The 14220-nt window shown below is 57.7% G+C and overlaps 5 protein-coding genes across 5 annotated transcripts; all 5 read right to left on the bottom strand.

The window, feature by feature from the left end:
* Window positions 1-332: 332 nt before the first annotated feature.
* LSCM1_01779 (uncharacterized protein) lies at window positions 333-2219 on the bottom strand (the record flags this gene model as incomplete). Its single annotated transcript, XM_067319379.1, has 1 exon — window positions 333-2219. The coding sequence occupies one exon, from the start codon at window positions 2217-2219 to the stop codon at window positions 333-335; it is 1887 nt and encodes a 628-aa protein (XP_067175928.1).
* Window positions 2220-3270: 1051 nt separating this feature from the next.
* Window positions 3271-4935, bottom strand: LSCM1_01778 (uncharacterized protein; the record flags this gene model as incomplete). The annotated part of the gene is made up of 1 exon (XM_067319378.1): window positions 3271-4935. One exon carries the CDS (start codon window positions 4933-4935, stop codon window positions 3271-3273), a length of 1665 nt encoding a protein of 554 aa, XP_067175927.1.
* A 672-nt stretch (window positions 4936-5607) lies between these two features.
* On the bottom strand, window positions 5608-6852 carry LSCM1_01777 (uncharacterized protein; the record flags this gene model as incomplete). The annotated part of the gene is made up of 1 exon (XM_067319377.1): window positions 5608-6852. The coding sequence occupies one exon, from the start codon at window positions 6850-6852 to the stop codon at window positions 5608-5610; it is 1245 nt and encodes a 414-aa protein (XP_067175926.1).
* Window positions 6853-7600: 748 nt separating this feature from the next.
* LSCM1_01776 (uncharacterized protein) lies at window positions 7601-8416 on the bottom strand (the record flags this gene model as incomplete). The annotated part of the gene is made up of 1 exon (XM_067319376.1): window positions 7601-8416. One exon carries the CDS (start codon window positions 8414-8416, stop codon window positions 7601-7603), a length of 816 nt encoding a protein of 271 aa, XP_067175925.1.
* Window positions 8417-10924: 2508 nt separating this feature from the next.
* On the bottom strand, window positions 10925-12616 carry LSCM1_01775 (uncharacterized protein; the record flags this gene model as incomplete). Its single annotated transcript, XM_067319375.1, has 1 exon — window positions 10925-12616. One exon carries the CDS (start codon window positions 12614-12616, stop codon window positions 10925-10927), a length of 1692 nt encoding a protein of 563 aa, XP_067175924.1.
* Window positions 12617-14220: the final 1604 nt, after the last annotated feature.

Raw genomic sequence — 14220 nt, 5'->3', positions numbered from 1 at the left:
CAAGAGGAGTGCCACTTGGCATGCAGATGGGAAACCGCTTTGCTTGCACTCACGCAGAGCGAGAGAGGGAGAGAGAGGGGGGAGGGAGGAGGAGAGAAGCGGGGGCATGGGAGGCCACTGAAATTCCGCACGCAATGACAGCTGTGCCCCGACACGTCTCTAAAGGAGGCAGAACAGCCAAAGAAAATATGAAGCCGATGCGGACAGGTATAGTGCAAGGAGACAAATATGTTTGCTATTCAGTTGCGCAGCTGACAAACGAAACCGAACAGTGAGAGAAAAAGGAGGAGAGTGGCGACTTCATGACTCCGCCACGAAAACATTTGCGGTGGCTAAACGTAAAGGTCGTGTAGGGTCTTCAGAAGACAAACTAGTGCGCGGCTCTCATTGGAGCTGCACCTTTCGAGGAGCTCGGTGTAGCGCAGCTGGAAGGAGTGCGACACGACGTACTCTAGCGCAGCTGTATTGCTCGAAACAAGCCAATAGAGCGCCAGCAAGATCATGTTGAAGGACGGTTCGGGGAGCTGCTCTGTGCTGCGGCAGCGTAGGTTATACAAAATCAGCGTTGCGAGGCGTAGCGCGTAGTGGTCGTCGGCGAGCTGCGCCATGTCGCGCCTCAAAGACAAAGTTGACGTGGTGACGATGGCCACCGCGAGGTTCAAGGCCAGGCACGCGGCCGTGTACACGACCGTGCTGCTACTATCCATCAGGCCTAAGCCAACAATCGACACCCAGGAATCGCGGTAACGACTGTCGCAGTAGACAATCGCGCCATGAGCGCCGCAGGCAAAGTTGCACACCAGCCGAAGAAACGCCACTCGCCCATCTGGCAACAAGCGCGGAAAGTCGCGTGCTGCGAGCATCAGGATGGACATCAGCTTTGTATGAAACACGCAGTTGATGAGACACAACTTGTGCAGCACCGCCACTCGGAGCCCATTGAAAACGGGTCCCCAGGTCGCCATTGGGGTGCGCAGAAGCGACTCTGTGACCATCTCCATGTAGTTGAGCACCAGCTTCGGCTCGACACAGTCGGTGCCTTCCACCAGTGAGCTAGACAGCCCCTCCAGCAACATCAAAGCAGCTGGCTTCATGTGTTTTCGCTTGATGAGTCCTGTCACGTACGGTCGGAGGTCGAGGACCAGCCGTTTGGCGAGGTGAAGGTCGCTGGCCCGAAAGAGCACCGCAGCAGTCGGCGGCAGGGTCATGACACCGCAGGCTGTAGCGGCACTCAGTTGCATATCGACGCTGCACTGCCGCTCGACTGTGCGGGAGCGCATCTGCCGCGCAACAGCGCTCTGCATGCCGTGGGTGGTGAGAGTCACAATCTCTGCAACTGCAGCGCCCACCTCCGTCTTCACAAGACGCTCCACTGTGCTGAAGAGATATGGCGGAATACCGGCACTCTCACCCAGAAGAAATTGGGCTGCTTCGTCGGTGAAATGGTGGCAGTTGTGCCGCACAGGGTGGTAGTCGTGGATCTGGTTAACATGAATGGCCCGCACGGAAATCCACCGGAGGAACTCTGTAACAGGTCTCGTTGTTACGCCGAGGTGATGGGTGCGGTATTTGTTACCAAAACGCGTGCGACCTGCCGCGGCGACGCCGATGCCGCCCTCAAAGTACACCTCCACTCCATAGCAGACAATGCCGGAGTGGTAGACGCCGGGGGTCTCTAGGTCAACCAAGTCTTGCCCATACTGCCTAAGATACCCGCATGAGAGGTCGTAGACGTTCAGTGACACGTCCATTTCTCGGGCAGTAGGTCTGCATCGGTCGAGCAAGAAGTTCTGGGCATCACGCACCGCGGCGCCAGGCACGGACGCCTCGTTTGGCGGACGAAGGGCCGCTACTCCGCGCGTGCACAGCGGCCCAGTCGCCTTGGCGGGGAGTGGGCTGATCGTCGAGACACTCTCCACAGGGACACAACGAACGGAAAGATGCTGTGATGACTGCGGAGCCGGAGTGCTGGTACTAAGAGCCGGCTCTGTCGCGGCTAGCGGCGGAAGCGTCCGCAGCTGTAGCTCGTCCCCGTTCTCCGTTGGGAAGTCATCGACGAGAAGGCGTAGCCCGCTATCGCGCAAAGTGGAGAAAGCGGTCGGAATCGCTTTGCAAGGCAGCACCACACTCTCCCACGCCGGCAGCGGGTCCGCGCGCTCAACCTTTTCGTATAGGGCCTGCTCAAGCGCCAAATTGGTGAGGTCCGCTGTGTCTGCCATGGTGTCTGCGCACGAGAGAGTTGCACGCAGATTTGGTTTGCTTCCGTCCGTTACTCACCGGTAACGAGGAAACATTCTTGTTGCGCGTCGCTCCAGTTTATCTTTTCTTTTTCTTTGCTGTCGTCGGCGGCGGCCTCGCAGAAAGGTGTGCGGTGTGCCTGTGGTGTGGCGATTGGCGAAAGGTATCGTTTCCCTCACTGAAGGGCAGCGCCAGGGAAGGAGGACGAAGACGGCAAAAGAGGACCAAAGACGTTCACGAGATATACACACCCACGCGCGCTATCGCGGATATGGGGGAGGGGAGGAGGGGGTCAGAATAGGGGGCATCTGACTCCGTACTTGAGCGAGGGATTGGTCGAAGCAGCGCCTGTTGACGGTCTGCTGCATGACGCTCACACACTCTGGAAACAGGGAGGTGGAATTTTGTTGCTCTCCTGCGTCGTTGCATAACGGGCAAACACGCACGTAGATATTCCAGACGCGAACAGAGACATGGCGCATCATCAATGAGAACACGACCAGCACATAATGCGCGAAGGAGAGAGACGGGTCTCGCATGAACAGGCTCGGACGAGCGGTGGAGGGGGAGGGAGGCTTGCACGACTCTTTTCACTCCCATCAGGCGCTCTCCTTTCCGCGGCTTACCAGACACCACCGCGGTCATCCACATCTTTCATGCGGGCGGGGGGGGTGCAGAGTGGGAAAGGAGGAGAAGTAGAAGACGCATCCTTCTTCACCCCCCTTTTCCGTACTCTGAGTAGCAAACGAAAAAGAGGGGAGAAAAAATATACGCTAACATAATCATGTACATGAGCTGCACCCACCCGCAAGGGGAGGGGGGGGGCACACACAGAGAGGCAAAGAGGGAAAGAGAGAGAAGAAATGAATAAGAGACTATCGGCAGAGGAAAGGCCCACATTGGGATACGCCTCAGAGCGAGGCGCAAGCGCGATGTGGCGGCGCGCCGATTCCGTCCTCTTGACCATGTGCTCCCACGTGCACATGAAAGCAGGAGAGCGAAGAGAAGAAAAAAAGGAGAAGCGATGCATTCTCACGCGACGGCATTCATATCGTCACTCACCAAGTCCGTGTCTAAAAAGGTCTTTTGAACAAGCATGCCTCGAATCGTGTCGTGGAGCTGACGGCGATGCACCTCCTGTTGGTCATGCTCGTAGCGCAGCATGTTCGCGGCCGCGCGCTTCTTCTCAATGTACCTATCCGCCTTGTCATGCCGCGACGCACTCCGGCCGAGAATGCTTCCCAAGTGGGCGACTCGCTGCCGCTGCGCCGCCATCCTTTTCCAGTGAGTGATGAGTTGAAGTGTCCGTTTCACCTCGGCGGAGATGTCCTTCTTCTCATCACACTCCCGTTTCGCCACCTCTTGCGCACGCTGCTCCTTCTGCTCGATCGCGCAAACGCGATCGACTTCGGCCTGCCGTGTCTGCTGTTGGGCCGCCGCGCGGGACTCCTCACGCTCTGCTCTAATCTGAATGCGGTCCTCGAACGCGGGGGTCACGCCGATGGATTTTTGGTACTCGAGCATGTGCTCCAATGTTCCAAGCGTGGGAACCGCCTCCATCTCATCTTCGATGGCGCGGGCTTGCTCGTAGCGCCCGGCCAGGGAGCGCAGATGCACTTCCGCCACTCGCTGCATGGCTACCCTTTCGCGGCAACTGCGAAGCCTCGCTGACTGGAGGATGCGAGTGGTATCCGTACACGGCACAGGGGAGGAGATGAGAGGAGGGAGAGAGGTACTGCGTCGAGGTGTGGAGTAACCGCTGCATCGCTCCTGCTGCCTTGCGCGTAGGTGCCTTGTTGCCCTACGACTAAAGCGGCAAAGGTCCTTTTCCTTGGCAGCCAGTTCCTGCTCTTCGATGGTCAGTGTCTCGCGCGTGCGCGGGAAGTAGGCGCTTGGAATAGCCGGCGGCTTTGAGGGTGGCTTTCGTCGCCGGGGCAGTCCAAGCAGCTTCACAAGCGTGTAGGGCCTATTGGTATTGTGTGGCTGCTGCGTCATCGGTTTTGCGTCGGCGGCGAGAGCGAGACTGTCGCCTGCGGCCTCGGTGCGAGTGACAGTAGTGGCGCCGTCGTCTGCGCTGAAGAAGCCTTGCGTGTACCGCGGTGACGGAGGAGCCGTCTCTTGCCCACCGCCATAGGCCGCATCCGACGTCGTCACGCACAACTTGCTGTCCTTTCGTGTGACAGCCTCTGCGTTCGCCTGGCCCTCTGCGTTGACGGAGGCACATGGTGATACAACCTGCTGTGGCTGTGGCGGCGGCGGCGGCTTCAGCATGCCACGCTCGTCAACCTTCCACTCGCTGTCACTTTCACTGTCTGTGTCCAGTGCCGCAGCGGTTTCTTCCAGTTGCTTTGCCGTAAACCGCGGGCAGGGCGACGCATTAGGCAGTGTGCGGCAACGTTCTTTCCAGAGCGTTTCCACTTTACCCTCCTCGATCAGCTTTGACTTGGCACCTAACAAGGTGCGAAAGGTGCCTTGACGGCTACGTTCGCACATAGTGTACCGCACCAGCACGATCTGCTCACTCTCACCCCCAGTCTCGATGAAGGCGTGCTTCGGCAGGTAGAGAAGGTTTTTCGGGAGAATGCCGTACATGTCGCAGGCCAGCATTGCGGCCTTTCCATCCAGACCGAAGAAATGGACATAGATGCCGTCCTCCACGCCTTTTCCGCACATGATGGTCGAGTCAAGCTCCTTCATGGGCGGCGAAAACAGTAGCTCCTAAAGGTGAGTGCGGGTGTGCTCGGTGGAGGGAAAGAGGAGTTGGGATGGTCTCATACGCTGTTCGCCATGTATTCCCCCGTGTTGTCTTGTGCATGCGTGTTATGGTGCAGGGTCGCCAGTATGGATAGTGGATTGTGTTTCCACCGTACCACCAAGAGTGTGAATGCCGACGAGAGAGATCCACGAGATGGTTTGAGCGAAGAAGATAAGCGAACCACCATGTAGCGCGAGACTTGACCATGGCCGCGGCCGGTTGACATGCCGCCCAACGCCTGGCTTCCCGCGAAAGCAATTTCGAGTAGGACTCTTCCGCTACTCTCCTCCGCACCGCTGCCTTCTAAGCTTCTCAGCGGCACCACAGGGCAGTTGCAGCGCTGCCTACGTTATGCTACTGCTTTTGAGAAATGTCCTTCACCGAGATCATGTGTAGTGGTGTGCTGTGCAAGCGAAAGAAAGAATTGGGAAGAAGGGGCCGCCACCACAGCACCGGTAGCCTCCAGGAGAGAGGTTTAACGAGGTGCACGATTGAGGAAGCGCAGAGCAGTGTGCGTGTGAGTAGACGCTAACGTGAGCATCTGTGTGCGCGCGGAGGAGGAGAAAGAGGCCCTGAGAAGAGGGGCACAGCGCGCCTGATGTCTATTTGGCGTGCTAGCTATCGTCATCGTCGCTCAGGACGATATACTTCTCTTCCAGTATCGTCTTGGATCGCTGCGGAGGTGGTGGTGGTGGTCGCTGCACGGGCACCGCGCTTGAGGCTGTGACCGAGGAAAGGATTTTCTTGGGCGCATCGAATGAGAGATGATCTCCATCCACCCGAGGCCGCTTCAGCCATGCGCCCTCCCCCTCGACACCATCATCGCAATCGGCGCAGAACGCGCAACTATCGACTACACCATGATCGTTGAGAAAGCCGCAGCGGAGGCACCTCCATCCACTACCCTCTTGTTCGTCGAAGAGGGTCTGTGGCACGCAGTCTGGCGCGCCGTCGTCGTCCACCTCACGTTGGCTCTCCTCTTGTGGCGGCTCAGTGCAGACATCGCGTGGAAATGTCACAGTCTCCAAGCCCATCTGCGGTGCTGCCACTGGCGTCGGCTCTCGCATCAGGCGTCGGCTTGCTGCCTCGGCGAGAATGCGGCGCAACGCATCACGCGTTGGGGTGCAGCCGAGCAAGCCGCTGCACTGGCGATGGCCAACACCACCGAGCCGGCGTCCCTCAACCGGAAAAGCCTCACGTTTTCCTGGGGAGAAAGTACCACTCGAGGACGTGAGGCCGGACTTGCTGATGGTTCGTGTGAGACGCTTAACGCGCATGCTCGTCCCCCCGCCCCGCCCTCTACCGCTGCCTAGGGCCCCTACGCCACCTAATTGATGACCTCCGCCTCGAGACCCACTGGGCGCTACGACAGCCCAGCCTTCCCGAGCATGGCGGCGTTGCTGCGACGCTGTGGCAGAGGAGCTCATGGGTAAGTAGGACAGTTCTGGGTAGAGCTGCATGCCCTTCTGCATCATTGTCACCTCCAGCGCCTCGCACTCCTTCACCAAATCATAGTAGAGGTTCCAGAAAGGGCGGTCATGCCGCGAGTGCGCGCAGTGCGTGAACTCGTGCAAGGCTGTACAGAGCACCTCATGGAATGGCAGGAACTCATTTTTCTTGCCGGGAACGCGGAACCGAATACACACCTCACTGCCGGCGTTCACGTTGAGGCCCAGCAATGACGCCCCGCGCGGATAGAATTCCTTAATAACACCGACGCGCCAGCCGCGGCGCGGCAGCAGCACCCGAGCACGCTGCAAAATGTGCTCCATGTAGGAGAGCGCGACATCGTCGCGAAGCCAACCGAGAGTCGATGATGACCCGATACAAGGGAGCTGCGCCATAAATGCAGAGGACATTTCTATTGAAAGGAAAAGCCGTGCCTGGAATGTGTGCGTAGGTGATGCTCACTGCCTCCCTGGAACGTTCCAAGATAAGTAATTGTCATTAATGAGATTCCCTGGGTGCCGGCGCTGAGCAAGAGCAAAGGGGGAGGAGGCTGACTAGAAAACGACATTTACGTGCGATTGTAGAGGAAGCGAAGGGCACCGCTGCCCGACGTGAGGCGAAGAGACGTTAACGCAGCCATGCAGTCGCAATGGTCAGGCAAGCTAGGGTTGACTGCATATATGTATATATATATACATATATATACACCCACACAGAGACACGGTGCGATGATGTGTGCGAGACACGTGTGCCTGGCAGTCCTCAGTCGAGCTCGTGCACAGGGGCCACGTGCCAAAGGAGGAGTAGGCCTTCTTCTCGTGACTTTTACCTGAGAGGGCCATACCACCTGTGAGAAGAAGAGGGCCGGTAACACCCCCGCAAAGAAATGCAGCACAGAGAAATGACCCTGGACGGAGGGTGGGGGTCTATATGCGGGCGGTGCCGCGCTCCCTGTGCGCTTCGCACACACACACACACGAAAAAAAACGCAGACAAGAAGCGCGCGGTTGTGGCCCTCACGGAGCAAGCACCGCCCAGGCCAGAGAGAGGGTCTCGCGCCACCATCACCAAAGCCACAACAGAAAAAAACAAGGGGGTAAAGAGACGACCAACAGCGGCCCAACAGGGTGCCTTCTCTGCCCCGTCTGAGTAAACCCCTCACCGAGCGATCCGATCGTTGCCGAACTCCTCCCGCGTGTTCTGTGCGTACCACCATTCCATCCCCGGCGGAATCACCGTTGTGTTCCGCACATAGTCGAAAAACTGACCGGGAATGGTCATGTACGCCTCGGCAGAGGGGAAGTTGGCCGGCCACAGGTGTCGCTGCGCCATCGCCACCGAGCTGACAACGAACTCTGGCCCGGTCGTTTGGTCGAAGATTGTCTTGCCCATCAAATGATCGAGCTCGTGCATGAGGCAACGCGCGCGCATTCCGTCCAGCACTTGCACCTTCTGACTACCATGCTCGTCGTACCCACTGCATGTGATGCGCTGCGGCCGCACTACCCAGGCCATCGACGCGCCGCAGGAGATGCAGTTCTCCCACATGCCGTACATCGGAGCGACCGCGTTTCGATCGTCGTAGCCCGGCACTGAAGGGTTGACCCACACCTCGTACTCCTTTGCATCGGGGCTGTCCTTGAGGAGAATCACAGCCGCATCCCAGTGCGCCTTGGGGGCACTAAACGAAAGGCAGTGCAAGTCTGTAGCCAGCTGATTCAGCTCCATGAGATTGCTCAGAAAGAGCGGGGAGAGGATTTGCGAAGTCGGCACGGGCAGCACTGGTCTCGTCATGAAGCGATGGGGATAGCATGCGACTCGCTTAAGCGCCTGCGACTCCTTCTCGATTTTTTCCTCAGCGGCATGGCTGAAGTTCGGCGAACTGGACGACGATGGAGATGGTGAGCCTGCGCCGCCGCGCAGGAGACCGGTGCCCTCGCACAGAAGGCGAAGGCACGGTACGCAGCGACGCATAGGGCTAACGCCACAGCACTATCGTAACCCGCGCCCTACGTGCGCAGGGGGAGGGGGAAGATGTGCTTCAAGTCCAGAAGCACCTCGTTACTCTGAGCTAAATCACCTTACTCTTCGCATGTCCGTCACCGATGTCCGCGGGCCCCACAGAGAAGGAAATTGCGATTACCACGGTTAATAGAGCTCTACGCCTGACCACGGATGATGCTCACTTACAGCACAGCAGTGCGTCAGACAACCTGTGCCGCAGCTGCCGAGCAGGGAACGAAAGATTGTGTTGAGAGGCGGACAACGTCCTCCAGGTTTGACAGTCGTGAGGCGCAAGGGCAACGTGGTCCGCAGGGATGGGGGCACAGTGCCGCACAGAGGAGGGGGGAGCGGGCGAATCGCCAGGCGCCAGCCTAATACTCGCCTTCGATTCCCACGCACACACGCACCAAACAAAAAAGAAAACACTGAACATCAGCGAGACGCTCCGTACAAGAGCGAAACGCTACACCTGAGAGGTCACGCAAAGGTTTGTGCACTCGTGAGTGCGGTACAACAGGACAGGTGCGGCCATAGGCGGGCTCGAGCTCTTTCGCACCAAAGTCGTACACCACGTACGCACCCACCACGGGGGCCTTTTCGATCGACGTTGTTTTTTTCTTCTCATGCCGTCCGGTTGCATCCTTCACTAATGCCGCAGAGGAGTTGGTGCCCGACCGCCCCATGAAAAGAGAGAGATAAAACAAGGAACAGCATGTGCGGTGGTGCCACCCTGCGGCTCTCTGTCATCCCTGTCCAGCAACACACAAACGGCACTCCAGGTGTTCGGAATGTCGAAACTAAATATATGCGCTAAAAGAAGACATAGAGGTGGGGGTCAACAGAAAACGCAGCGAGTAAAGAAGAGCGAAATCGAGCGCCCGTGCAGCGAGAAAAGCGACCCTTACGAGTCAGAGAAACACTTCCCTCCTCCCTGAAGAGGAGAGAACAAAAAAAAAACGGCCGCGTCGCCCTGCTGTTTCCATTCGCCACGCGCGCCTGCGCGTGTGTCAGCGAGGAGACCGCCTTCATTTGAAAGACAAACACCACCACCTCATCACGTCCCTTTTCTTCGCGTATCTGCGCGTGAGCGCGCCTTCAAAGAAAAAAATGTACACTCGGCCCACCGCACTGACATAGCAAGCGCATTAGTGCGCGTACTTCTCACAGCAAGGAGGTGACAGTAAACGCACAAGCGAGAACGAGAGCTAAGCGAGTGCCCCCTTCCTTCAGCCCACCCCACCATGCCCACCCACATGCCTGCAGAGGTGTGCTCTATCAGCGTCTTCTTCCGTGCGCCATGAGGAGTGGACTCGCCACCCTCATTTAGAGGGTACCACAACTGTACAGCAAGTCTCCACAGAGCTTTGCTTCATACTCAGATTACACCACTCAGCAGATTTACCGCGCCTTCAGCGAGGGAGCCTTGCGACCGCCTGCTTCGCCAGGAGGAGGGCGGGCAGGGAAGAGACGCGTCACTGAGCACGCCGCACCGAAACACCAAGACAGGCAGAGAGAGAGAACACGCGAAATATGGTGGAAACAACGAAAATAGGAAACGGGCGAAACGTAGAAATAGAAATCGAGTGAACACCCCAGGAAAGGTGGGCACTCAACTACGCCCGCCGCCTCTTTCAAACACGTCCACTCACCGCTGCGAAGGAAATGAGAACTCGCACAGACGCGCGCACACGCAGGCTCGCAGCCACAGCCCCTATACGAACGATAAACACCGCACGTCTACTTCAACGCACACGTTCCGACGAACTACCTTTCACGAACTCTGCTCCCCTCCCACACGCGCATCCTTTTTTTTTCTTTATCGGACCCCCCTGCCCGCCACAGCGACGAGCCTGACGACGACAGCGCGAGAACGCATTCAGGTCAGCGGTGAGACCGATGCGAAGACTACGCGGAATGGAAAGACAAAACGGAACAAGACTGCAAAATGCGCACAGCAAATGTGTGCAAAGGTGTGTTTGGGGGAGGAGGAGGGGGGAGGGAGAGGGGCTTTGGTTGAGCTCTTCACATTCTCTGCCAAAGGAGGGAGAAGGAAGGTAGGAAGATACGGAGACATACCAATCGTGCCCACATCGGCAACAGCGGCAACGCCCAAAGCAAAGAGATGCGAAAGTGCAGGTGAGGAATCCTCAACGGCCAACACTGAAACGGCCACAAAGCAGCGTTACGTGTCTGTGCGTGTATGCATTGGGTGTATTGGGTTGAGAGAGGGAGTAAAGGGCAGAAAGAGAGAGAGTCGGAGGAAAACGACGGAGGCACCACGTGCGCTCACTCAGATGCGTACTATAACAAAAAAACTCGTTCCACTGCCACTCGTTGTCAGCATCACTTCAGGCCTACCGAAAAGCACAGGAAACGCTCACGCAGGTCCATCCCCATGTGTCGCTTGTGCACGTCTCCCTGTGGGCGCGAATGTGTGCGTCTTTGGGTGCTCAGAGCGCCCGATTCGAACCGTCTGTGTCAGAGAAGGCGTGCGTTTCTGATCCACTCCTTCACTGTACGCGTGGCGAGGCTGAAGTCGAGACGGTAAGGAAGGAACATCGGCTCCTCCAGTAGGGAAACGGCTCGGAGAGGCTCGGCGCCTTCGCGGTTCACCAAGCACTTGCTGCAGAGCTGCAGGAGGTGGTGCGCCTCCTCCAGCCGTTTCCCGGTCGAGTCCTGACGTCGCAGCAAAACCTCCACATGCGCCTTAATGTTTGCCTCCCAGTCCAGCACGCATGGGCTGCGGTCCCAGCGAAGGAGCAGCGGACCATCGCTGAAGTCGTTCACAATGTTCGAGGTGAACAATGGGTCTACACCCGTGAGCAGGCTCACCACCATCAACCCAAAGGCCCACGTGTCGGCTGTTTCACTGAAGAGACCATGCGGTGACTGCCGCGAGGAGGGAGGCAAACGGCGGATATCGATGGCGCACGATGGGGTGGGCGTGGAGGCGACCAGCTCGAAGTCGCAAAGTGCCACATCGCCCTCGTAAGAGAGCAGAATATTGTCCAGGTGGAGGTCATTATGGGTATACCCAGTGGATCCGTCGCCGTGGGGGAGGCGATAGTTGAGAAAGGCTACCGCCTCTAGCATCTGAAAGACGATGGCGGTCACCACAGGAATGGAATCGACTGGCTGATAGGCTGCATGGAACCGAAAGGTGCTGCGGTGTGCACCACAAGCTTCGGTGTCGTCGCCGTTATCCCCGCCGTACAAAGTCGACTTGTGCGAGACGTCCAGTGGAGGCGGCATGCCAGCGGCGCCGCGCGCGCAACCTGCGGGGTGTACCAGGCTCTGCAGAAATTCCTTTAGGCTGCAGTTGTACAGCGGCATCAGCAGCCCAACCTGCTCTCCACGTGCTAACACGACGGCGTCAGGTAATACTAGGTGCAAGGCAGCGTAGTGGGCTTCCTCTGGCGTCAGAAAGGGGCTGCTTCTGCTCTGGCAATGCTCACTATTGCGGGCGCATCGGTACACCGTCGACACAAACGACAGCTCAACCTGGGAGATGCGCGTCGGGTATTTTTTGTAGGCCTTCCTGGCCTCCTTCGAGCGGCGCGATGCTGCCAGAAAGGCCGATGTCCGCGTGAAGCTCGGCGCTTCTTTCCACGTGGGCGTCAACGGCGGTGGTGGAACGCGACACACAAAGGAGCCGCGATCGCCGCCGTAGCCGATAACGTCACCCAAGTCGCCCAGGAGCTCCTCGTCAATGCATGGAAACGTGCCTCCGCTTCTATCGCTCGTCGTTTGCGATGACGCAAACGAGCTATACAACCCATCCTCGTGTTCCGCACTGTTCCACTCCAGGGGTGAGAAGTTGATGAGGCCGCTTCCGCATCCCTCGAGAAAATGCCCCAGGGCCGCTTTGGCGACACTGTCGCCGCTGTCTTCACCGCTCCCGTCATCGTCGTCCTCCACTAATGGCTTATAGAATGGTGGAAGAGGAGTTTCAGCATCCAAACACCCATGCGGGGAAGCCATGCAGCCTCCAACGTCTCCCGTGACTCTGACACCAGCACTGCCATTGCACTCGGTACCGCAGCCGCTGCTTGGATTCGTGTTGATAGTACAGTCTTGGCTGAGCGGCGAGTGAACCCAGTACCCATGCCGTATTAGGTAGTCCTCGCCGTTCCCGTGGTCGACACCCACAATGAAGTCGCCAGTACTCATCGTTAACAGCTACCCAAGCACCGGCTTCTCGCAGAAGGGGAGAAAGGATGCCTCTTCGTTCCTCTGGTGTCCGCTGTCGGGGGCCTGGCGGACAGAGGACAAACGACGGGAGGGGGAGGGGGCGAGACAGACAACGGAATTCACCGGGCACGACGGGCTTCGCTGAGGCAAAAAACGGCCGAAAAATAGCGGCGCATAACCTGACTGACACGTTAGTGGGGCCGCTCTGGTGACCACTTCGCGCTACTAGCTGAGCGCCCCGCCAGTTCCCCGCTTTCCGCCGAGAGTCGGCTCAGGTGCACGAGGAGATGTGAGAAACGACTGGCAGAGAGGAAGAGCAGCAGCGCACTTCCGGCGAATATCCCAACAACGCAACAATGTGGAAAGAGACAGACGCAGTGGCGCTTCCCGCACCAATACCGCATGCGCACTCACTCTCCCTCCCCCTTACAAACAGAACGCACACACACGAACAAACTCCGAACAGTATCCCCAAAAGGGCTTCCCCCCTCAAAAAAAGGAAAAAGCACTGTGCGTAAGGAGTCCGGAAGGCATACGCACACGATTTAGGCGACACCTGAGTAAAACGAGCTCTAGGCAAGCCGACGCGGTGAAAGCGGTGAAAACGACAAAAAAAGGCTAAGCACCAGCGCAGAATCGTTGGCGACAAGAGAACATGGAGAAGAGAGGGCAGCGGGAGCAGTTCGGCACACACACACACAGACAGACAGTCACAGAAAGCAAAGAGGTGCCGTCCCGTGAGTGATCCGATGGAGAGACCCACGCCAAGAGCGAACGAAAGAAAAATGGCGGGGGCTTTGGCTCTGTTATTCTTTTCTTCACTCTCACAGACGTGAGGGTCAATTTTCTTCTCAATGAATGAGAAAGTACCGGCGAAGGAGGAGGTGGGAAGATGAGCAAGTGCGGCTTGTACCCGGATACCGACGTCCAGAGACGCCCCTCCCCCTCCCCCTGCTGTCGAGTGTCGCCAAGTCCACCAGCTTCTCGCTTCCAATGAGGCGGTATAGCGCGACCAAGAAGCCGAAATTCGAGATGACAACAGCCACAACAAAGGAAGAAGAATGCCAACAAAGTGCAATCAAAAAGAGAAGTGCGCACACACAAAGAGGAGAAACACTCTATTCGGTACCACAAAGAGCAGCGAGGGATGAACAGTACAAGAAAGAGCAGACGCCCCAGGATGAAGAAAAAAAAAACGGCGTTGAACCGCTGTTGTGTGGCTCGGCCACGGAGGCGGGAGGAAGACGAATGCGTCCAAGGGCAGAGGCACTTGAGGCGCTCCAAGAAACACCGTTGAGCGCACGTGACTTCCTCCACGAAGAGGGGAATGTACGAAGGCCTCGGGAGAGAGGGGCAGAGAAAAGGCAAGACAGCGGAAAACAAGTGCGAAAGAAGAGTCCAAGAGGACCCGTATCAGCCTGTAAACATCAATGGAGACACACACACACACACCACACACACGCACGCAGCCACACGTTCAGCAGCAGGAGCAGCAAAAGAGGTATAGTTAGGGGAAGTGTGCACGAGGGTTGGAATGCGCAGCGAATTTTGTGTGCTGGGGACCCCGTCGATACTTTTATTGT

This window comes from Leishmania martiniquensis, chromosome 32 (assembly GCF_017916325.1).
Source record: "Leishmania martiniquensis isolate LSCM1 chromosome 32, whole genome shotgun sequence".
In the NCBI taxonomy this organism is placed as follows: Eukaryota; Euglenozoa; class Kinetoplastea; order Trypanosomatida; family Trypanosomatidae; genus Leishmania; species Leishmania martiniquensis.
Note: the sequence above shows the minus strand (reverse complement) of the source record. Positions and strands in the feature narration are given on the sequence as shown.